General features: G+C 43.8%; 1 protein-coding gene across 6 annotated transcripts in view; it reads right to left on the bottom strand.

The window, feature by feature from the left end:
• The window catches only part of TRIO (trio Rho guanine nucleotide exchange factor), a 374188-nt gene that overhangs the window by 31358 nt on the left and 318829 nt on the right, over positions 1-24001 (bottom strand). For 5 of the 6 annotated variants that reach the window (XM_036896706.2, XM_036896708.2, XM_057496273.1 and 2 more), the window contains exons 35-38: positions 11533-11825; positions 10102-10272; positions 7462-7557; positions 1255-1403 (exon numbers count right to left, since the gene is read on the bottom strand). In XM_036896706.2, the coding sequence (XP_036752601.2) occupies positions 1255-1403; positions 7462-7557; positions 10102-10272; positions 11533-11825 (709 nt within the window). The remainder of the gene's footprint in view (positions 1-1254; positions 1404-7461; positions 7558-10101; positions 10273-11532; positions 11826-24001) is intronic. The other variant, XM_057496255.1, reaches the window with a different exon arrangement.

Consider the following 24001-nt stretch of genomic DNA (forward strand, 5'->3'; position numbering starts at 1 on the left):
TGCTTCACAACTGTGTAAACAATAAAAGGTATAGGAGTTTCTCACTAGAAGTGATAAGAAATTTTTGTCTTGTATCATCTGATTTATACAGTATTACAAACAAAATTACAAAAATTTTTTGAAGAAAATGTGAATTTTTGAGAATTTATTCTATTCTGCCAGAACTGAAGAACTATTTTCAAAGGTTTTTGGCTTAAACAGAAACAAACCCACAATGGGTGGAGGCCATTTGCCATCCTATATCTCTTTGCAGTGTTTCTTACTGGAAAAAAATGGGACAGAATAGAGTAGCATGAAGCAAGCTCACAAAAGAAAAAAAACCTTTGGCTCTCTTTTTCTGTTTATGAGAAAGATTTGTTATAAGACATCTGGTTACTGTTTACTGGACCTTAAACCACATTTATATCTAGAACTGTATATTTCTAATGTACTCATTAGCTTGAATATAGGGCCATAAAATACTGGAAGTTTTATATTGTACTACAGTGATAAAAGCAATAGGAGAAATAAAGACATACTGTGTCCAGTGATACTACTTGTTACTATTGATAACCTTAGGTAGCAGTTGAATTATTTTTTTAAAAAGTCAATTCATGATTCTGGGAATATATTTAAAGGATATGAATTTGTTATCTAGTATCTGAGCAGTTGAATTTCTTTTTTACATATTGTGATGTTTAATATTTTGATTATTATGAACCTCATTTAGGATATGTAAAAATTGAAACTAAGATATAGTTTTGCTTTGTAAATCAATGTTTTTATCCACTGGTTTTCTTAGATTTATTTTTTCATCAGTGAAAGCATTCTTAAACACTAATTCCTTTTCCAATTCAGTGATTATAAGTGAAGTCCAGCTCCTTTTAGTTATGCTGAAAATTTCAATTTGTCTCAAGTATGTCCTCTTGTACATGAAATTTTGGTTGTCTTCCACGTTTTAAATGTATGATTATGTTATTACATATTTTATTATTGTTTAATAAGGGGTAATGGTAATTCCCATCTAGGAAATAGTTTTTATAAAAGTCTTAAATAAATTTCAAAAAAAAAGCCCTACAAAACAATAAAAACTGCAGCTACAGCTTATGATGTGCCCTTATGAGGCTCTGAGTGCTTTTCAAACATGTACAATTACTCGAGGGGAGACCCTGGATCTCCTCACTGTGCTGATTCAGTGGCGGCTCCCATTTCCGAAGGTGACAGAGACAAGAGGAAAGGCACCAAACAATGACAATGAGAACGTTTCTGTCTTACTGCCGTCTCTTTAGAGAGCTGGACTTCCTTTCTTCCATCTCATCGATGGGCGAGGAGGAGGAGAGGAGGGAGTTGTCTGAAGGGTTGAAGGACGGGCTGCTGCTGTCCCCCTGGTCAACAAGGAGTGAGCTGGGGCGGTCCTCCAGCGCCTGGAAGAAAGGCAGGTCATTAGGCACGTTTCTGGCCTGCAGTCCGTGAGGCTGAAATTAGGACTAGAAAATCTCCTATATCAGAAAAATACAGAAGGCTTGATTGTGGCACTACAAAATCTATGTTTGTGAAATTACACAGTACTTAACAGCAAAAGCCCCGTTATTAAAAAAAATTGAGAACAGTTCCCAGGAATGTGTTGTTTTAAATTGTCTGATTTTTCTCAAACTATTCAAATTCAGTTAGACAATATCCATCATATCATAGATAAGTTTTCACAAATGCTTAGGGTGCCTAACTGGTTTTCTTGGTTTCACTGGAGATGGCTGGTAATTGTAGGTCTGCTTTGGTTATGTAACTGTATTCCTATTATGTTAATGTGTGTGCACAATTTAATTAGTAGTTTAAAACCTATACATGCTTAAGTTACTCTACAAGAAGATATTTTAAAGAAATAACCAATCTTCCCATGTTTTCTTCCATCTGCTACTTCTATAGCTTTTCTTCTTCCTTCCTAATTACAACCCTTAAATAGAATTCGTGCCTCATATAGAATTTACCGAGTATTATAATTCTTCCAAGTGGTAAAGATACCTCAAGACACATGCTGGGCATAAAACCCACAGGGCATAAATCTGCAAAGAAGTAAAAAGCTAACCTTTTCAAACAATATGGTTTCTCTCTCACTTACCAACTTTACATTTCCCTGTATGGCCCCGGAAGATGACTGGTTAGCCAGAGACGGGTAAGATTCCTCAAGGGAGGAACAACCTAAGACAGGCACAGTCACAGGGGGGCCATCAGGTGAGAAATTGGGGATCAACAGAGGTGAGGCTTAGAACCTCACCCCCCCTGTTTTGAGAGAAATCTTCTGCATCCGTGGATGTTTTGTTGCCCTTGTCTAGCTTGGATTAATACTTAGCCTATAGGCACACACCTGATCATCTACATTTGCTTTCTTACAGCACTAAACTATGTTTTCTACTTTTATCTTGCATCTACCTACCACTTCAGCATTTTATTAAAAAAAAAAAAAATAATAATAATAATAAGGGAGACATGTGGGATTCTCATATAAATCAAGTATAAAAATCAAATGAATATTCATATCTGACCTGATTGTTTGTAGTTCATAATGCATGATCAAAACCGAAAGTTTCTGTGATGACTGCCCTTGTACTGTTCACCATGTAAGAACTTATTCACTGTGTAAGAATTTGTTCACCATGTAAGAACTTGTTCGTTGTGCTTCAGAAGATTGGAGACTGATGAGAATTAGGCTTGGGGTGGATTAATGATTGTGCATTGAGTCCCCTGTACAGAATTTTATTGTTGTTAACTGTTAACAACCATTTGATCAATAAATATGAGATGCCCTCTCAAAAAAAAAATAAAAAAATAAAAAATAAAAATAAAAAAAAAATTTGAGTAGGAGGAACTGGATAAAAGAGCAAAGTTAGAATGAAAAGGATGGCAAATTTATATACATTAATGTATTCTAACCTTGCTGCCAAATAATTAGAAAAAATACAACTTGTTTACATCACAGCACTGCACCCTTTTCTGGATATATTACAATATTTCAAATCCAGCAATTTTCTCCAAATAAAAGCATGAGCATTTCAGAAGTGTGTGGTCGCCTTGGCCTCCATCAGGCCAGCTGACCCTGGACACACTACCCATATTCCTCATCGGTGGGCTATGTAACAATGTCAGCAACCTATATTTTATTTTACACAAACTTGGTTTCTTGATTATCCATGAAGACTTGACTCATACTTTTATGAACACGGATCACCAAGCTAAAATTGATTTCTGTGATGCTCACATTTCCTTTTTATCGCTTCTGTAGGAAAACAGCTGTCATGCTGGCCTGAATTAGTTATCCTAGACTCTCTTTCCCCTGCTGGGTTTTAGCTTCTGCAGGTGATTGTATTCATCATTATACCCCGTGTAGAAAGCTTTGCAGGTGTTCAATAAAACAGTTAAATATCGACTTCCCTCCCTGGATTAATGTTAACAATGATTAGTCACTGGTTACTTTCTAGTAGGAACATGTCAATTTTGTTTCTTAACCTGAATTCACAAAGCTCCTGTGGGTATACGCTATAGCTCTTTTAAAATTTCCAAAGCAACCAGCTGGACAGAGATGATCAGCTGAGCTGGGCAACTGATTACTTACTCTTCAAAAAAAGCTCAAAACAAACTGCAAGAACACTTAGTACTCCTATCAAATGAAACCCTTTAATACTTGTCCCAGCTCCTCCCCTTCAGAGTAACAGACTGAGGCTGACTTCATCACCGTGTACAGCTTTGAGGACACAAAGTCCATGTGATCCTGCTCACTAGATCCATGGAGAGCCATGCGAATACACCAACTGCGGCTCTTACTTAGGAAAAACAGTGAAGGAACAGGGCTTGATGAGAAAATAACACCATTATTTTTATGAGACTGACATGCTGCCTACTGCGCTAAGGAGGCAAATAACACCATTATTTTTAAATAAATTGCTGTTGACCTTTATGGGAGCAAGTGTTTTGTGGCTGGGAGTCTGAAGACTGAGGAGATGCCCTGCACTGGCTCCTGCCCACCTTGGCACAGACACAGCTGGTGGTTGCTAGATTGAAGCCCAGCCACTTGAATGGTGAGAAAAAGAAAGAAAAGAAAGGCTCCAGATGTCCTGACACAGAGGAACGAGCAAGAAGGAAAAGTCGGGGCACCTGAGTTAGATGTTTATTTCACCTATTTTCATTCTTTCTTGTATCTCCCTTTATACTTACAGATCAATGAGGAGGAGAAAACCCACAGTCAAGCCCCAACAGGCACTGTGGCTCTTGGCTGCTACTGCCCTATTGTCAATGCTCAGGGATGACACAACCTGTCAAATAGCAGCTGGGGCAGGAATGTGGAGGGAGGACACTGGAGAAGCAAATTCCCAGGAATAGTTTTCAGAATTGTTTTTATTCTTCCGTTTGAATCCTCAGGTTTTAGGATTAGGTTCAGTTCCCTAGACATCATCCTGCCTAAGAGTTGAACAACTACTCCTCTCTTCTTCCCAGTCCAGTAAGTTAATACACATCTTCTGACAGATAAGCAATTCAGTGTTCAAATCCTTTACAAAGGCTCTATAGCCTGAGAGATCACCCAGAAGAAAATGAACAAGGATGACTAAGCATCTACGTAGCACATGGTAAGATGTGTAGGAGTGACTTAGGGTCATGGGGAGCATGGCAGGCTGAAGGGTAATAAAATGATTCACTGGAGTTTTCATTGACAAAAAGCAGTTCCTGTTTGACATCAGAGTGTTAGTGACAGGAAATTAATGCAGAGTTATGCTTCCCTTGAACCAGAAAAAGGGCAGAATCTAGATTACATCCCATGAAGAATGAAGATGGGATGAGCCCATCGTAAATAACAAATGTGGTTCTCCAATGGCGAAGGGAAGGCATTAGTGAATGCTCAAGAGGCTGAACCCTTGTTGGAAGCCTAACAAACAGCACTTCATTTCTGATCCCCATTTAAGAGACGAAAGACAGGGGCTTGGGTTGCCTGAAGCAGTAAGTAGCAGAGTTTGAACTCAAGTCTGTCTGACTCCAAAACCTATGGCCTTTCTACAATGCTAATAGCTCTATGCCTGTTAACTTAAGACATGAGTAGAAAGAACTTAGTTTCGGCTGAGAAAGTTTAATTCCTTAGAACTGAGAAGGGGAGGGATAAAGCAGTAAGAGCTGAAGGAGACTGTGCCCAGAATCCCTCTCCACTTGAAGTCCATCTGAATTAAATATAAATGAATCTCAGACCACTTAAAATGGAATGCAACTTAAAAACTTGCAGAATAATGACTAGCAGGTTGACAAAGTGCTGCTTCACTGAATTTCTTGGGAAAACTATTATAATTATTAGACAAGAATGATTTAATGGTCATATAATTGATGTGAATAAATCAATGTTTTTAAGGTGTTTATAAGGTTGCCTAAAAACTCAATACAATTTAAGCACCCTTGGTTTAGACTATTAATCAGCTTGTCTCAGAGAGAGACAGCCAGGGTGTACTTCAGCTCAGTTCAGACTGACATGAGCTCAAATTCCTGACCACTGGAGTCAAGTTCTTAGGTTATCTGCCAAGTCCTAGCAATCTTCCTAAGTTCCCATCTAACTGGGACGCCCATCATATCCTTTTCAGAACACACTGTGACTGCCCAGGAGAAATCCCAGATTTGGCAGGGCCATACAGTCAGAATTTTTTATGTAATTCCCATTTAACCCGTTTAACCAGTTTCATGAGAAGCTTCAGGGATGGGAGAAGAAATGAGTATGAGATATACATTACCTAGTTAATACCTGCCTGAAGGAAGATAAATTCCTAACTTTAAAGATGTATACTCTTTGATCTGGAAAAATTCCAGTGCTGGAAATTAACCCCTACAGGTATAATCACACATGTAATGAGCATGGATATTTATAATAGTGTAAAACTGCAAACAACTTTATATATTATTATTATGAATTCACTTAAGGAAGTAATAACCATGTCTCTGCCCCTTATTAGGTGGGTCAAGTCTTAGACACTGTGTGTGTCAGTTTCCTCATCTATAAACTGGGATGACAGTAGTGCATGCTCACCTCACTGGGCTGTCCTGGGGAGTACATAAACGGATACATGCTCAGCACTTAGTGTCTTACTCAGAGAAAGCCCTTGGCGGTATTACCATCACTGCACTGATGCAATGGAGTATTACAAGCTACTAAGAGGAATGAGATACATCTGTATATATTGATGTGAGATGATCCTGAAGACATGAAGTCTTAGAATCTTAAAAATTGAATGAATCCATCTTGGAAGAAAAAGCTGGCATGCACACACTCCCTATGTATGTTTGCACCTGCAAAGAAAATGTCTGGAAGGAAGCATACCAAGCTGTTCGGTGGTTGCCTCTGGAGAAAAGGTTGGTGGGAGAGGCTGAGGGCTTTTACTTTGGGAGGGGTGACTTGTAAAAGATGTTAAATTTTAAATAGCACAGAAAGACATACTAGGCTAAAAAAGTTGTTATCATTAATGGTTTTTCCATTTCACAGTTAGGAAATTGGAAGAAACACAGAAATTAGTGGATCTAAATCAGTTAGAAGCAATGCACACCTGTCTAAACCTCAAAGTTAGACAACATTTGATTTGGGGCTTTTATTGAATGAATCCATGTTGACCAACAAAGAGGTCACTAAGGCAATAAAGAGATCACAAAAAAAATCAAGCCCTTACTTAACAGTGCACACTCTTCTCTCTTATACATTGTCAGTCTTAATCAGAGATACCAGAAGCAGCAAAAGGAAACTGCCCACCTATCCAGAGGCCCTGGGCATACCTTTGGACAAGACCGAATTGCCCACAGTTGCTATGATAATGTAGTCAATGTGGGGGCACGAATGATTAACCTTGGCTCCTATGAGGCACCTCTAAGCCCTTGGAATGTCCTACCAGATAATAAAGTCTGTTTAGGGGCCCTTGGGCCAAGACACAGTCTATACTAACAATGTGACTTTTGGTCACACAGTATCTTGACCTCTGGAGCGGCAGCGGACAAAGGTGAACCAAGAAATGGTCATACATGTGTATGTGACCGAGCTCAAATAAAAACTCTGACACAAAAGTTCAGGTGACTGTCCCTAGTTGGCAATATTCTGTACAAACTGTCATGCATCATTAAGTCAGTGCCTGCCTCATGACCCACTGGGACAACTGCAAACTTGAATCCAGAGCCCTCGTGCACCCTGCCCAGTGCATCTCTTCCCTGGTGGATCTGAATCTGTGTCCTTTCCTGGTAGTAAACTGCAACTGTGGCTGTAAGGCCTTTCCTGAGACTGTGAATCTGTCAAGCCAATTATTAAATCTGAGGGTGGTCTTGGGACCCCCCAGCCTGGTCAGAAGTGAGGATGGTCTTGGGGACTCACACTGTGCAACATGCCACAGGCACATTCTGCAACCTGGAGCAGCACATGGACAAGGGTATGTCCACCTGTAAGCAGCCCCCAGACCTCGGACTCGCTTCAGAAAGCCTTACCATCTTGCTTTTCACGAGTTCCTCGATTGCACTGACAAGCTCGGCGGCACTCGGCGTCTCGGAGCTGGTGGGGCGGACCAACAACCGAGACGAGGCCTGGGGAAGGAGTTGAGAAAAAGAAAGGGGGGAGGAGAATGCCTCGTGTTAGTTAGTCACTGGACAGACAGTGCATCTCCCTGCAAGCTCAATCTCTTTTTAAAAGTAATTCCAGACAAAAAGACCACGAGTTTGTCTTTGTTTGCATTTATTTAAAGTCAGCCTTTTAAATTTACAGTATTCTGACATGAAATATTAAATAAAACCTGTCTGGGATACATGTGGAAGGCAGACAAAGTCTGTTTTTAATCTGCAGTCATGTAACATTATAACATTTTCCAAGAGGTGACTGGGCATGGGAAAATTCTAACTGAAACTTTTGCAATTGCTGGCTAGGCTATTGGCCAAAGAAAAATATAGAGAATCTGATTAATGGAAGAATGAAAGGCTTAATTAAGGTCCCTGAATTCTCACATAACCAGGAAGCAAAACAGGATACTAAAATGGCTTTGCTGTGTTCATGGGGCTAAAAGGAAGAAACAGAAAGAAAAGGAAAGGAACCAGGGTACGCTGACCAGACAGGGAAGAGGGGGGACAAGCTCACCATTTTCTGTGCCATCCATTTCCCCAATGATTAGTGCAGAGTACAGAAGATCTGTGGCCGCACAAGCTATCAGATGCCAGTTATGGCTAGAACCAGGGTGTACAGGGGGTGACAGTTAAGGAATCTGGGAGAGGGACTACTAAGTTCATGTTTCAGTAATTAGCAAACCCGGTGTGTTTGCAGATTACTCGCGCCATTAGTTAACTGGAAACTAGAGGGGCGTAATATGAACCTTGCTTCATATTAAGGACAGCAGAGATGCATGCGACACACGGCTAGCTGTCCTAGCGATGCATTTCTCACAGCAGACAGATATGAATTTATACATTTACAACAAGGTTTTTACATATGGGGATCCAGATATGCACTTTGCAAAACAAATGTTGGTTTGGTCTAATGAAATCGGAATATGGAGTGAAGAAAACAAAGAGAAAAATTCAAATGGAAAGGTAAGGAAACTGAGCCAAAACAGACACAGAACACAAATCAACATAATGCTGCAGTGAAAGTTTACAAAAAGAGAAAACAGAACAAAACAAAACATTAGTCATAAGATAATATACTTTCTGGGAACATCACTATAGACTTTTGTAAATGAGGAACTGCTATTGGTAACACCCAATGAGGTACCACAATAACCAATACATGAGTTTAGCAAACTGAAAAATATAGTGCAATCTACCGTTTAAATGGAGAAAAATGTTATTAAGTAAGTCAACTAGCCCCAGCACTTCACTTGGCTAATCATACAGGTGTGAAAAATTCCAGTTTTCTGTTTTTAAGGAAGGTAGAGCTTAGAATGCCACACCTTAGCTCAGGAATTGTCTCAGAAAGCCCCATTTCCGGGAGAGTCTGCACTGTGCAGGGTGGGTCTGGGTGGGTGGGGGGTCCTCTTGTTGCAGGCTCCCCAATCCCACAGCACAGGGTCTGCACCTCAGATGCCCCCCGAGCTCCAGACTTAAACCAAGCTACGTCCATCAGCTGAGCTGCAGGCCCGTACTGTGCCCTGAATGCCACAAGTATCCTATAGAGAGGGGCTGCAGTGACAGGTGACTGCCCCCCTTAAGGCTAATGTGTGGTCTGCTTGGCCTCACAGCTGTCAGTTGCTGGGCTGGGGCAGGTCCCAGGCCATAAGACAGAGGCAATCCAGCAGTGCCCGTGTCAGCACTGAGGAGGGAGTCAGGGAAGGAAAAGGGAGCAGCGTGGGAAATGACAAAAACATGTTTTATTCAGAAAACTTCGTTACTGCCCCCCAAAATTGCCAGTAATGACTTCATAGCATGGTTTTCAATGCCTGCCAGTTTTGACAAGCACACCAGGCCAGGATTTGAGGGGTGTGCAAGCCAGCCACCACTACCAGGGCTCCTTTTTGGTGTGTCAGGGCTCCACAACTGGCATACACAAGATAATTTTAGATTATGGAAGAACTACAAAACAACACAACACAACCAAGATTTTACCTGGCTTGAAGCCTCCACATATATCCAAAGAGACTGACGGCTTTGAACTGATCCCTATCTTTGACAACTATCCCCACACTCCAGTTTGATCCTACCAACGAATGTTCAGCGTGTTGGAAAAAGGAATGGATGGCAGTATAACCTGGTATGCCAAAACACCTATCACAGAGAACAAGATGGCCTGATATTTGCGCAGGGACCCAATCACACAGACTGCACGTTACTTCTCTAATTGTCACCTCAGGGACCCTAGTCAGGACAGTGAGAGAAATTTGTTACTTTAAAAGCAGCAATTACTGAAACATTAAAAAAGCACTGAAGGTTCTAAAACAAATGCACATGGTATGAGAAACTGCGCTCTGGCCTACTGCTTCACCTAAGTGGACCTGGATATTCATCCTACTGGGTGAACCCAGGCTGACTCGGCCTGGAAAAGTGGCACGCTTTCCCGGCACCTCTTCTAGCCCCAGAGCTGCCAACTCCCAGCACACGGCAGCTGCCCAAGACCCACCCCCTCGACGGCAGCAGGGACCCACTTACCTTGTCGTCCTGCGAGTCTGGCTGGAGCAGGCTATGCTGTTGAATGGCCATGGGTGGGGGCAGAGGCACGGCATCGGCACCCTCCTCCCCTTCCTCCTCTCCACAGCTCTGCATGCCCGAGGACGATGACTTAGAGAGCGTGCCGCTGCTCAGGCCCTCGTTCCGGCCCCTCTGAAATCAAAGCAACGTTTGTGCGTTATGTTCTAGGCCCAACTGTCAAGATCAGAGCACAGACAGGAAACCCAGGCAAAGAACAGCCAGGACTGAAACGAGATGGCAGGTACCAGGAGCAAGCTCTTTCCAGCCCTGATGGGAACCTCTGATTCCTTCTTTCAACCCCACCACCTAGCCTGCCAGCGTGGGGAGAAGGGCACTGAGGACATCTCCTGACCTACCGACACGATCCTTTTGGCTTTGGACACATCTCCTCCTCAAGGAGCCAGAAGAAAAATAAAGGTCCAAAGCTTTGACCCCTAACCCTCACACTGATTCAGTTCCTCTGCTCCACCTTCATTTTGTTTTGGTTAGTTTGCTAAAGTAAAATTCACTGAAATAATAATGGTGTGAAGAAAAATGCAATCTAACATGCAGTGTAAGAATTTGACTTAAGAATCACATTGATTTTCCTCTATTCTTGCTTTTAGAAAAAAGCTTCTAAATAGGAGGGTATAGATTTACAGAGGGATGAGGACATGAGGACCTGCATGCTCTGGTTCTGCCTTCTTTTCCCCGAGTCTGTGAAGGATCTGGGGAGAGGGGAGGGTCTATATTACAAATTCAAGGGCCCGTCCCTCACTGACAGCACCAGGGCTGGCAGCCTGGTGGGGAATGAGTAAGGAGTTCTGTTCCTTGCACCAGAAAAGCTGTGCTCCCCCGAAACGAAAAAAAAAAAAAAATTCCTGGCATGCCTTCATCTTTGACGACAGGAGCATATCCTAGTCTTTACTCCTGGGTCAGCAAAGTGAACTAACTGGCCGTTGACTACTCAGCCCAAGATGTGAGCATGAGCAACCTCGGGGGAAGCAGGAAGGTACACGCATTCCTCCGCTCCTTCCGACAGGCGTACTTCCCCGCCCCAGGACACCGCCACCCTGGTGGGGCCAACCTCAGGGACTGTCCACCCCTCTGCAGCGTTGAAGGTGCCACAGAGACCAGGGTAAGGGCAGCACTGCACCCACCTCCTTCCAGAGCAGGCCGGGGTGCCCGCACCCTGGGGCAAGGCTCTCAGTCCTGCCCGCCGTGCTGCACGGCCAAAGCTGGTCCCCACGGGATTGAAGGGGGCTCTCTGACATTTCCAGGTACATAAGGAAAAGGGAACCAAATTAGAGTATTGCTGAGACAAGCAGCTATTCCTACAACTTGAAAATGTCAGAGGGTCCTGGTATGCAGCCGCGCACAGGGTAACCGGCTCCAGTGGAGCTGGGCTCTGACCTCTTCGATGGTCTCGTCCTGCGGTGTGGCCGCGCTGTCGTCCGAGTCCTTCTGCGAGCCGGCGTCGGCACTCTTGCGCACCTCCCGGCTCTTCTTGTGCTTGTGGGCCAGCTTCTTCACGTGCCCGTCGGCCTTGCCGCTGCTCAGCCGCCGCACCGGGCTCGTCAGCCACTTGCGCAGTGTATTGCCTGGGCGCTTGGGGCCTGGGGAGCTCTGGGCTCCCATCATGTGGGGCTGAAGGGAAGCCACGGAGGCGGGCGGGCTGGCATCGTTACTGGACACGGACAGGGAGTCTGGCAGGGCAGAGACAGCAAGGTTGTTTGTGAACTGAAGGATAGCTGGTACACAGTGTTCTGTAGGTTTCAGGTCCAGAGACATAGTGATTTGGCCATTATATACACTATGACATGCTCACCACATACGAGTGCTGTTACCATCTGTTACCACATAAAGATATGACAATAATACTATTGGCTATATTCCCTATCCTGTACTTTCATCCCTGTGACTAATTTATTTTACAATTGGAAGTTTGTCCCTCTTTATCCCCTTCACCTCTTTTACCCATCCTCCTACCCCCTTTGCCCAAGGGCAACCACCAGTTTGAGTCTATTTCTGTATTGCTTATCTGCTCATTTGTTGTATTTTTTTTAGATTCCAAGTTGTAAGTGAAACCATGTGGCATCTGTGTATCTCTGGCTTATTTCACTGAGCATAGTGCCCTCCAGGTCCATCCGCGTTGTCACAAATGGCAACATCTCTTTCTCCTCCATGGCCAACATTCCATGGTGTGTGTGCACCACTTATGGGACAGCAGGAACAGCCTCCAAGTCAGTCCTTCTGAGGATGAAGCGGCACCATTTTGCCAACAAACTCGAGCACTGCCCGGCTGTGCCTGGCACTCAGGCTGGTGGAAAGCTGAGAGTGCCTGCTCCCTACAGGGCAGAAAGGGCAGAAAGGAAGGACTGCCCCGATCCCTCATGCACGCACCCTTTCAAATGTTTACAAAACTTGAGTTTTGCTACAGATGATTTTTTTCAAGATGTTATGCTCCCACCAAAAATCCCCAAGCCACCCATCCTGAAGACCAGTAACATTATCGCATGGACTTAAAATGTCATTAGCACTAAAAATACCACAGGCATTGGGAGACAGAATTTTAAAATTATTTTCACAATGAACAGAAGCTAAGAAGAATTTAAAGGAAATTAAAAACTAGTCCTGATTGATAAATGTATTAGTTTGACTTACTACAAGTGAATAAAAGTACAACTCAATAAACTTGTGTCCGTGTGCGCATGCGTGCAAATCAGCATAGATTTGACCTGGTCAGACTTTGTAACAAATGGTGCTCATCTGTAAAGTTATGTGTCAAGGGTGAAGTCAGTGGCTGTAGAAAGGGTAAAGCTGGCTGGTTTACTGAGCCAGCCAGCCTACGGCCCTGTGCTCACTATAAGCCTCTGGAACTACATTGGCACGTGGCATCTTTGCTCTCAGCCCCAGCAAAGTTATTTCACAGATTGGAGTAAATAATAGCCACAATTAACAAAAACAATAACACATTTTTAAAACAAACAGGAGGTGAAGCCTTCCTCAAATAACCAAAAATCTCTACAGAAAATATATCCAAATGAATCCAAATGAATCCTCTCATTGGATCTCAACAATATATTCAACCTTGGGTTAATGATTTTTTGGGAAAAAAAAGGAAAGATGAAAAGCTTGGGTAGCAGCTGACACTCAACAAAGCCATGGCGTTACGAGGCATTACTTTGCAAACTGATCCTGGCCACTGCTTGGACTTTCCCCAGCGCTTGACTCTAGGACTCCACCATGGACAAATGGAATAAAATGCTTTACTTTAGGAAATGGAATGAGGAAGATCATTCACTATGCTTGTTATTTTCTTTAATTTCTTGAAGTCTTAAAAATAAGCTAAAATTAATCTTTGAAACATTCTTTTGTGCAGACATCTGCCTTAGCTCTGTTCACCTCTGTGGCACTGGAGAGCAGGGTGGGCACAGTTAAAAGCAGGAGAGTTAATTCCTCTCAATCCTGTGATTATACATGAGAGTCAACAGCAGTTTCCCATTCATGCTACAGATGCTCAGACCAGACAGCAGCTCCCTGTCTAATTGCCATCCCGTTCCTTCCCTGGCCCAGGCCTCGCATGGGTGGAGGGTGTAATCTTCCATAAACAGACGATGCATTTCTAGCAAGATCATTCCTTCTTAAAAGTCGAGATTTTTCAGAGGCAGACTTTGGTTCAAAACTAATCAACCTTCTTTTTAAGAGTTAAAAACTTCTTCCCCTCTGTATGTACATACATACATACATACATATATATATATATGTTTCTGCATTTATTCTTAAATGAGAGTTACTAAAACGTCTCCACATGGGTCATTTTCCTCAGGTACCACCAGGAAGAGGTGGCAGAGAATTAAACCATCAGGTTGACAACATGCAGGAGGTTCTTCCTAGGGACTTTCTCGGGTGCTGATTGAGGATAAAGGCCAGGTGAGGGAGGCACAGCCCCTCCCTCTTGGTGCAGTGACAACAAGGAGGATACAAGGAAGAGCTGGATATGGATAAGCCACATGCTACGTGATAACTTATTTAATGAACACGTTTTAAGTACTATTAGCAAGACACTGTGCTGGCCACAGCAGGTGACATGTTTCAAAGTCAATCACTGTGTTGAGATGCAGGGCCAAGCCCTGTATTTGCCAGTGGACAGAGATGAATAAAACCTACTTTTTTCACCCAGGGTACCTACCAGGTCATCTTTTCTGGGATCACAACTATCAGGCAGACAAGACTGACACATGCCATAAGTGAGGACAAATATAGATTGAGAGGAAGGGGAATCAGGTGGAGGGATCACAGGTGGCTTCAGGAAGGAGGTGGCATGGATGCTAGTCTTGGAGTGGGCTGGGCCTGAATAGCCATGAACTAGGTCACGAGAACATAAGCCCCAACAGGGCAGGGGCCTTGACTGTCTGCTTCCTTGATGTACACTCAGGGCCTGGCACAGTGCCTGACACAGTAGGCATGTATTAACAACACAAGTCCCCAGCCTGAAGAAATAGAGCAAGCTGATTCACAGCCCATATTTTAAGGGCAGTCATTCTTCAACATATATTCACTCAGTCAAATAAGCACTCAAGTCCAAGAACCCTGGAGGTGGTGTGCAGGTAGAGGTTTCGAGATGTCCCAGAGTGGCCTGGTGTGATGAGGTGTCACTAGCAGAGCCCACTGTGCCTCATGTGAATGAGGGCAGCAGGAAAACACCAAGGCCCACTTACTTTATTACAAGTAATTACAGGTTCTAACATTCATAAGCAGAATACTCACGCATTAGTAGTAGTGGGGAGCACCACCTGAGCTAACCAATGAACCTCACATGTTTTTGTGCCTGTAAGCGAGAACCTAGGGAAATCTGGAGCAACGTAGCACCTAACAGGATTCCTAGATGCTCACCAGGAATTCTGACATAGTCTCTCTGTGCACCAAGGATTGCAGCATTAGATAAAAGTGAGAGGCCTCTTGGTAGAGGTGAGCAGCAGTGAGCAGGGATGTGGGCTGAGCTCCCAGAAGCATGGTCACTAGACCCAGTGGACCTCAGGAGACAAGAGGGAGGGGACTACAGTCAATAGCGCTTTGTGGGACCTGGCTGGCTTTACAAGGATGATTCTCAGGGCATTGCAGCCTTGCTTGGGAAAGGATCTGGTGGCTGTAAAAATGTCTCAGAAAGAAAAAGCAAACCGAGAAGTCATTCCCTAGTGTCTCTCTGTGGGCTCAGCTGTATAGGATTTGGTTCTTTGTACTTTGGTAAGTACTTGTAAAAGACTTCCTCCTCACCTGCAGGTCAGGCATTGTAAACATGGCCATGGCCTAAACATCCCACCCGCGACCCAGGAAGGAGGTAGATGCCCAAGGTCGAGCTCACCAGGGCTATGGAAGACTTGCTGTTCTGACGGGAACAGAAGTTCTCCTCCTGAGCTGCTGTTTATTAAATCACTTAAGTGATTTGAGCATTGTTGTTAAAAACAAAATGGAGAGAGAAGGAAAAAACAAAATGGAGAGAGAAGGAATTTATTTGCTTTCATTCTTTGTTATTTCACTTTCCTGGTGTATTTATGACTTAGAAAAATGCCAGCAGCAATTACAAACCAAGAAGGGGATCTTGTTGATTTTTAAAATTTTACCTTGAAAAACAGTATCATTTCAGAAGTCTGAAAATGCAGAGGGAGAATTTCTGCATGTCTCTAAGGTTAGCAGGTAGTTTGTGTAATATGCTTCTGGTACATTGGTCACAATTCTCATTAGCAATGAAAAAATAACAAAGAATGAAAGCAAATAAATTCCTTCCCTCTCCATTTTGTTTTTAACAACAATGCTCAATTCTTCATGCCTGAGAACATGCTTCATATTGGACATACTCTGAAGAAAATCTTTTCAATACAGCAATTCCTTTTGCCCAAATCAATGGATTATAATAAGCCCATTTATATGCTTTTTACTGGATTGTAGCATATGCATAAAATATTTAAAAATTAAAAATTAAACATAATACAATCATTAATAGAATGAAATAGAGTGTCTTTTTTTATTAGTTATCTGAAGAATAGACATTAACTACTGATTTTAAACTAAGGAACAATGGTTTCTAGTATAATTAAGGCCTCCCTGTTAGTGGGCATAATGTAAGTGTAAATCACATAATAGAGTTTTAGAAGGTCCTGGGAAGATCTTAAATTACTGGTCTGCATGCAGGCTTCCCTTCCCAGAAGAGCTCCCGATGGCTGTGATTTGCTGTGTCTGGGAAGTGTCCTGCCTAGGCATGAACGCTGCTGGGGTGGTCCTCTTCCCCTCAGCCCCCAGCTTTCTGCTTAGGGTTAGACAGTGGACAGCTCGGGCCGATGACACCAGTCATCCTCGGGTGGAGAGCCCCATGGCCAGAACTCTATACCATTTCATGGCAGAACTGTCCTAACTGGTAACTGCCTGTCAAGGCAGGAAGCCCACCATGACCTTAGACTCCAGGCTTCACATGGGCAGGTGCTGGGTCTGGTTTATTTGCAGCCATGCCCAGTGGCCAGTAGCAGAGTGTCTGGCACCTCCTTGGAGCTTGGTAAGCTGAATACATGATGAATTGGTCAGGGAATCCATCATCAGCTACCAGCTATCCCCAGCCTAACATCTTCAGTGGGCCACCACCAACAGTAACACCCCGACATGTTGGATACCCCTACTGGTTTTGAGATGAGCTACAGGTAGCATCTAATTTTAGTCAAGTTCATGAGTCTACGAATTACTTACTTTCAATATGGTCATTCAAAGTAAATCAAGGCTATTCTTGAAATGGTCTGAGCTATGCGATGCTTTTTGCAAGGCAGAGCCAGGCCTAGGTGCCCTTGGTGAGGGGGTTGTGGGCAAGGGGGCAGAAAGAGCAGTCAGGACCCAGCTAACCTGAGAAATACGATGGAGAACTTGTTTGCCACTCAAAGACATTGTATGTGTTTCTGTTTCCCGTCTTTGGTTATTGTCTTGCTTTGCCCTTGTCCTGCCTTCTTGGAAGAAAACAGACAACACGCAGCAACTGCTGCCTTCCTCCCACCACTACATCTCAGGTCTGCAGAACGCCTGCAGCTCAAGCATGCCTCGCTGGGGAACACGCTTTTCTCTTGTCAACTCTGGGAAATGCCACTGATTCTGGGTCTGGATTGAAGGTCAGTTAAAGAAGTCAAAACTCTGCACTTGTCAAAGGGCCTGAGTTTGGGCTGGGCTCTTCCACTCAACAGCTGGGACCCCAGGCGAGCATTTTCGCATCTGAATTTCCCTACTTCCTGGGGCTATGATGGGATTACATGAAATAATGAGAATGAATAAGCTTTACACACTGTTAAGTGCTATTTACAAATATAGGTCAGTGGAGGCAACTGTCCCCAGGACCTCTGTTTTTTTCATCCCAGGCCTCGTATGGTATCTAGGATGTAGTCAACAACATTTGTAGATGTATGAAGATGAACAAAGCAACCTAGATAAATTACTTTATTCTGTTTCTATTGTTTAAACAATCTGTCCCTTATTCAAAGGACAAAGTCAGCGGCAGCATGAAGAGACTGGCACATCACAGCGATTTAAAAAGATGCTCAAGTGTGTACATGGGAAAGCCATTTGTGATCTGCCTGAAGCACTGAGGAAATCAGTTAAAGTCTCTTTTAACTTTCAGGGGAAAAATGACCCCACATAGATGGTTTCTTTGCTGAAGTCAGAGTTCACACAAAGTCCATGTTAGATTTCTTCTTAAAATAAAGAAAATATGTGAAGAAAGGAGGGAAAGCAGAGGACCCGACCCTCAGCTCCACACTGGAGTTTCCGTGTGAACAAATACAACCCTAAAATGTTAGAAGAGAAATCGCCTTCTCGTTGTGGTCTCCAAATCTGAGACATCTGTGATTAATAAAGCACTCTTCTTACTGTAGAAAAAAGGGAAACGGGACAGTATCCTGCTCATTGCAGACCAAGAAGGATCACATTTCATTTTAACCCTCTCCTCATTTCTTGGATAGTATAACAACTGGGTTGCCGAATATGGTTGTTTATGGAATGAAAACTCCGGCCCTCGGGTTTGCAAACATTTCACCAAAATCAGTGCCTTTCCCTGCAGTATTCTTGCATTTCTTGCATTCTAGTCATGGCTCCAGGGGGGCAGACACGGCTGCTGCTTTGTTCATGCTGTATCTCTGAAGTTTAAAGCCTGCCTTCACCTTTACAGACTAAAGGTCACTCAGAAGCTGTGGGGCTGAGGGTCAGTCCCACCCCTGGCCTGTACTGGTCCGTGGGCACTTTCCTGTCCTTCCGTCCTTTAGGTTCCCAATTGTGAAATGACAGTGACTCCTTACTGAGCTACTAGGAGGAAAAGGAACAAAAATGGTCTTCGTAAACTTACAGCCTAACACAAACATGAGGCAATACTCACACTTTTGCACACAAAAAAGAAATTGCCAAAGTAGAGGAAGAATGCAGGATAAAGTGGAGCCCACAGGGCCAACTGCAGGAAGCAGGCACAGCTGACCCGGTTTCTCAGGATGGCCGCTGCTGGAGCGCTTCAGGCTCTAGCCGCACATCTGCCATGACAGGCGTCCCTCACCTCACGGAATGTCAGCCAGAGATGCACACGGGGGACCCACGCTGACGGCGGGGTCATGTGTGATGAGGCTTGGCCACCACACAGATGCATACATTCAACACTGGGAGCTGTTCCAATAAACAGCTATCTCACATTTCAAAGTCTCCTCCAGAGCGTCCCAGGACAAGTTTACCTCGCTAGCTAGGTTTAAAGAAAGATAGTCCCATCTTTTTGTCCATTGAAGGTGTTCAAAAACACTTGTCAAATGAACAATGCAATGATGTCATCATACAGACTCAGTCTGCCCAGGGTAAGCCTCAGACCTCGGCACACTCCCAAAGTGCTCGTTCACCATTTTAGTTGTAAGGACTTCAAGCAATGTTTATTATTACTCAGGAGTTACTGCTGTGTGCTAGAGAAAGATAATTCAAGGACAACTTTGGGGCAGCTGCTTCTAATGCCTGCAAATCATTCCATCAGACTCTTTTACAGCAGACCAGAGGTTTAGACAGGTGTACCTCGTCTACGACAGGTTTCTCAAACCCGTCTTGTTAAGAATTCAATGCAGTGAATCACATTTTTATTTAGTAAATTCTTCTACCACACCAGGAAGGTTATAATGCACATGTGGAAATCAGATCTGTACATTACTTGTAAGGCAAAGAGCAAGTAAATTACTGGCTTACCATTGTTGTCTGGGTTTGTTCAAATATTCTATAACGAAATTTTGGGTAAATGATTGTCATCTCTACACTTTTCAAACTGGATTTTAACTCCATGTTTTGGAGTCAAGGTAACTTTTTTTTTGGAGTATAAAAAAAAGACCATAACACTAGAAAATCTCTTGCCGAAGATCACATAAACCCTAATCTGAAACTTATTCTTCCAGATGCATTTCTAGGGGTCTGTGGATAAAGAGAAGGTTCCTGTGGCCAGGATTCTCACCTGGCCCTGGTAGCCTAGCTCACTACACACGTGTGGTCAAGACGTTGTTACTGACTCTATATAAAGAGCTCCACCCAGTGTTCTGGGCGACATGGTGGCACGGCTGCAAGGCTGCAGGAGGGCAGACGCTGGAGTGGTGGCAGCACCGAGGACAGAGACTGAGATGCTGCGCGGGCAGAGAGGCCCAGAGGCAGAGACCAGCTTGCTGCATGCAGACTAGCTGTGAGTGGACGGGATGCTAGTGACTGACCTGCCACCGTGGGAATAAAGTTGGGTATAACCCTTTCACCCCAAGAATGTTCTACTGTCATTTCTTTGGTCACACTGAATCCATAGTGAACTTGCCTGGGGCTGAAACAAATTGGCAAGACAGGGTGCACCTTCTCGTCATCTTACTCAGGGTCTTGGATTGCCTCTACAGGCAGGGTGCATGAATTTTTGATGAGTGAGATGAAGCTGGGTATTACTTGGAGAATTTGGGGTAATGAGGAGGAAACTACACTGGCCTGTGATATGGCTACACTTTGGTGGTTCAGAATACAGGAGCAAGTCTTTTTATTTTTACGAATTTAAATCTACCTTCTATTTGTGAACAAGTAGATGAAAACTTTTCTTGATCGACTGACTTTTTCACTCGAGTTCCTTATCTCACTCCCAGTCATCTGTCTATGAGCCAGTGATCGTTAGTTTGTTCCTCAGCATAATACAAATGCCTCAGGGGTGTAAACACAGGTTTGGGTTGGACACTGCAGCCTCAGTGCAGCGGTTCCCCTGCACACCTTAAAGGTTTGGGGTTCCAGGGCTTCACTCTCGGCTCTGTTGTGCAAATTCATGTTTAACATGGGAAATATTTTGAAAAGTGAGAAACTGTACAGAAGCACTGAGCACTAGTTGGTGGGATGGTAATGACCAAAAATGTGGAAAGAGAATATACAAGTAAATTTTACATCACAGTTTGATGCACAGGGGGTCCTTAATGCAAAAATGTGAACTTTGTATTTGCTTTTAAAATATGAAGCGAAGGCAGAAGATATGAAGCAGGATAAATTCCCCAGCCTTTTTTTTTAAAAAAACATAATCCCTAGATTCAACCAGGGGTCCAGCAGAGCCTGGCCACGGCTCACGCTCTAATGAAGAACACATGGTCTTCGCTGCCTGAGAAAATGCACGTAAATGAGCAAACACTCTTCCCCATGCAGCCCCCTTCCAAACATTCACTCAGGAGTGTCCACCCCAGCCCACTAGGGACTCTGAATGGAAGAACACAATGTAATCACTGGCATCAATTAAAACAGACTCAAGGAGAAACAACTGGACTCAATTAGAAACAACTGCTTTACCTTTTTCTTTGTGAAGGTCGAAAGCAAGGGTAAGTGCACACAGGCACAGAGTAGTTTCCCCACTTTCTACTCTTGTTTTAGGGAGTCATGTCATGAGAAGAGTATGGCCTTCTCACCAACCCCTAACATGAGGCACATTAGAGATACAAGGCTGGTAACATCTTAATCAACCAAACAGAATGTGCAAATGGAAGTTGCTCGTGCAAATATGCTCTTTTGACTCTCAGAGAATCTCTAGATGCTATTTATTCTTGGTGTGGTTTCTGAAAACACCTAAAACATTATATAATCATTAGAATATGTGGCTATCTTGACACATGCAAAACTTCAAGCGTCTCATTCATTTTTGTGAGGGCAACACCAAGCTGTCAGAATTTCTAGGCAGGAAACCATCTCATTTTAAAGGTCTTTCTCCATTTGAATTTCACTACTCTAATTTCCAACAAGGAAATGTGAAGAAATTAAGTAAAAACGAAAACAGATGGCATAATCCTTTGCTTGGCTAATCAGCTGAACAGGCTATCACTATTGCCAAAGAGGAAATATGAAAACACCTCAGAAATGCATTGATGAGCAAAGAGTCATTATTGATGTGGATAACAGAAAGGATGAGCCAGTCTGGGTCAGTGTAAGGAATCAACATACACCTAGTAAACTGGGTTATCCACACCTTGTACAAAGCAGGACCTCGCTCATTTGCTGGGTCAGGGATGCTCTGGGTACACGTGGGTCTGCAGCTGGTGACAGTTCATCACTAGGCTATTGGTTTCTAGGAAAAGATGAGCTAGGGAGCCGCCATGCCTTGTGAGTGGAACGCTGGGGGGGCACAGCCGAAGTGACAAGCGGCCAACTGGCCCCTGGCAAAGCTGGAGGCCAAGAGGAAAGCCTCCTGTGCTGCTGTGGGAGATGTGCCTATCAGACACCCCTTGCCAGTGGCAGGAAGGGGGCACCAGGCACATGTGGGTCAACTGCTCGCCTGGGCGGACATCCACACGCAGCCATGAAACCCAGCTGTGGGTCAGCAAGTTCCCTTCTCTCTAACCTGGCTTTTATGTTGGGGCTTACTGTTAAATGTGACCTTTGCCTCCTCGGGGCAAACATGGGCTTTGTTTGTGGAGAGTTCCTAGCCTATTTCCTGTCCTCCTGGATGGAGAGGGCCATTTATCTCTGCCTTTTCTGTGAGCTAGTCCTTGAACTATATGTTTGGGGAGATGGTCAGCAGGCTTTTTTGGCAACCAAAAGTCTGAGCTACCCCAAAGGGAACAGAAATCCCTGAGGGGCTACCCTGCCAATGACGACAGGGAGGGGACTTGGGCTCATTCCTGACTTTTACATAAAGACATAAGCACAATATCTTTGCTGGATGGACAGATGTTTTTCCAAAAAAATTACATAAAGATGAGACTGGAAATGCACACACAAATCCTGTAAGCTGCAGACATTTATGTCTACCAGAGTTTTCTGACACCCTTCCAGCCAGGCCCCTGTACTCCAATGTAGGCACTGCAAGGCTCTTGAGCCTCTGTCGGCTGCGGGGACGGGGAGAGGCGGGTTAGCACCAGCTCTCACATGGCAAGTTCTCCAGTCAGGGAGGGGCCTGGCTGCCCACGCCCAGCCCCACAGTGGCCCTGCTCCCTCGGAAGTCCTGGCTGGTGGCTGGTGGCTGGTCTGACACCCATGGGAGCAGAGGGAGAGGTGTTCCACTGGCCCCTCCTACACCATTAAATAAAAGGGCCACGCCCCGACCAGGCCACCTCCGGGAGACGCTGCAGGAGGGCGCTGCGCTGGCTGCCCGTGCTCCCAGACCCTGGGCAGTGGGTGACGCCCTGTGGCGCACTACTCCCCTCTCCATCTGCCTACACGCTCAGGAGCCAGGCCCACTTCCCACTGCCCCCCTACTTGTTTGGCTTTTCAGAGGCTCAGATGCTGTGTTCCCAAAAAGTCAAATGGCTGTTCTTTTCACAAAATTACTTAAGATTAATATCACTTACAAAATAAAGATCATTGAGAAAACAACTATTGCATGTTAACCAGATTACTTAGTATTTAGTATACTGCTGACTTAGGGATAATGAGGTTTTCTCTGTGATAAAACAATGGGTTCTTGATTCTTAATTTCTTCAGTTGGAAAGTTACTTCCAAGGCAATATATTATTTATTGTTTTCCTGAATAATTATCATTTAAGGGAACAGAAAGGTAATTCTGGGGGAAATAAGCAATGCGTGGTGCTCATACAACATTCTGTGTCAGACTCTGCCTTTTAGTGGTTCTGACACTGCTAAGAAATGTCAGTGCTGGACGGGTGGGCATAATCACTCCTGATACTAAACACGAAGCGTTAGTTGTGAAAGATCTAGTCTTACTTGAAGGAAGCTTACATTTGACACTGTATTCTTCATGACGCATATTTATACTTTTGGTTAATGTCTTCTTGTTGGAAAAAACTGAAATTATTTAGGCTACTTCTTAAAGATGAAAATGTTTTTTAAGGGGTCATTTGTAGATTTTTTAAAGTAAAAAATGTCTCCAAATAAAGCAGGGGACACACAAAGACACTCCCCATGCAAAACGGTTTAAAAGAGAATTCTTTCCTAGGTGGCTTCAAATACTTGATTATTTCCACTGGTGACAGATTTCTCTTCATTTATAAATTTATTGTTTTTAATTAAGACCAGATGCAGAATGCCAACATGCAAAACTTTTTCCTACATCCTAGAAATGCATGAAATGCTTAAGAACATACCTAACCAAAACATGCTATAAACCACAAAAGCTTATAACTGTTTTCATAGAGCTACATAACTCACTTCATAGAGCCACATATATAGAGCACTAAGAAGAAGAAGAAAAAGAGAAAAAAGTCAGAAGTGGCAGTTTGGAATGTTCTATGGTCGCCAAGCAGCATCACTCTTCATGTCATCTCCCCAGCAGGTTAGCTTAAGTTTCAGTCTCAAGGGATGGATTAGTGCAGGAAGGGTTACAGCTGTGGAGAATGAGGAACTGGAAGACTTCCCACCCCCAAACCTGAAGCAAATACCTAGTACA

The sequence above is a fragment of the Manis pentadactyla genome, chromosome 2 (genome assembly GCF_030020395.1).
Source record: "Manis pentadactyla isolate mManPen7 chromosome 2, mManPen7.hap1, whole genome shotgun sequence".
Classification (NCBI taxonomy): domain Eukaryota; kingdom Metazoa; phylum Chordata; class Mammalia; order Pholidota; family Manidae; genus Manis; species Manis pentadactyla.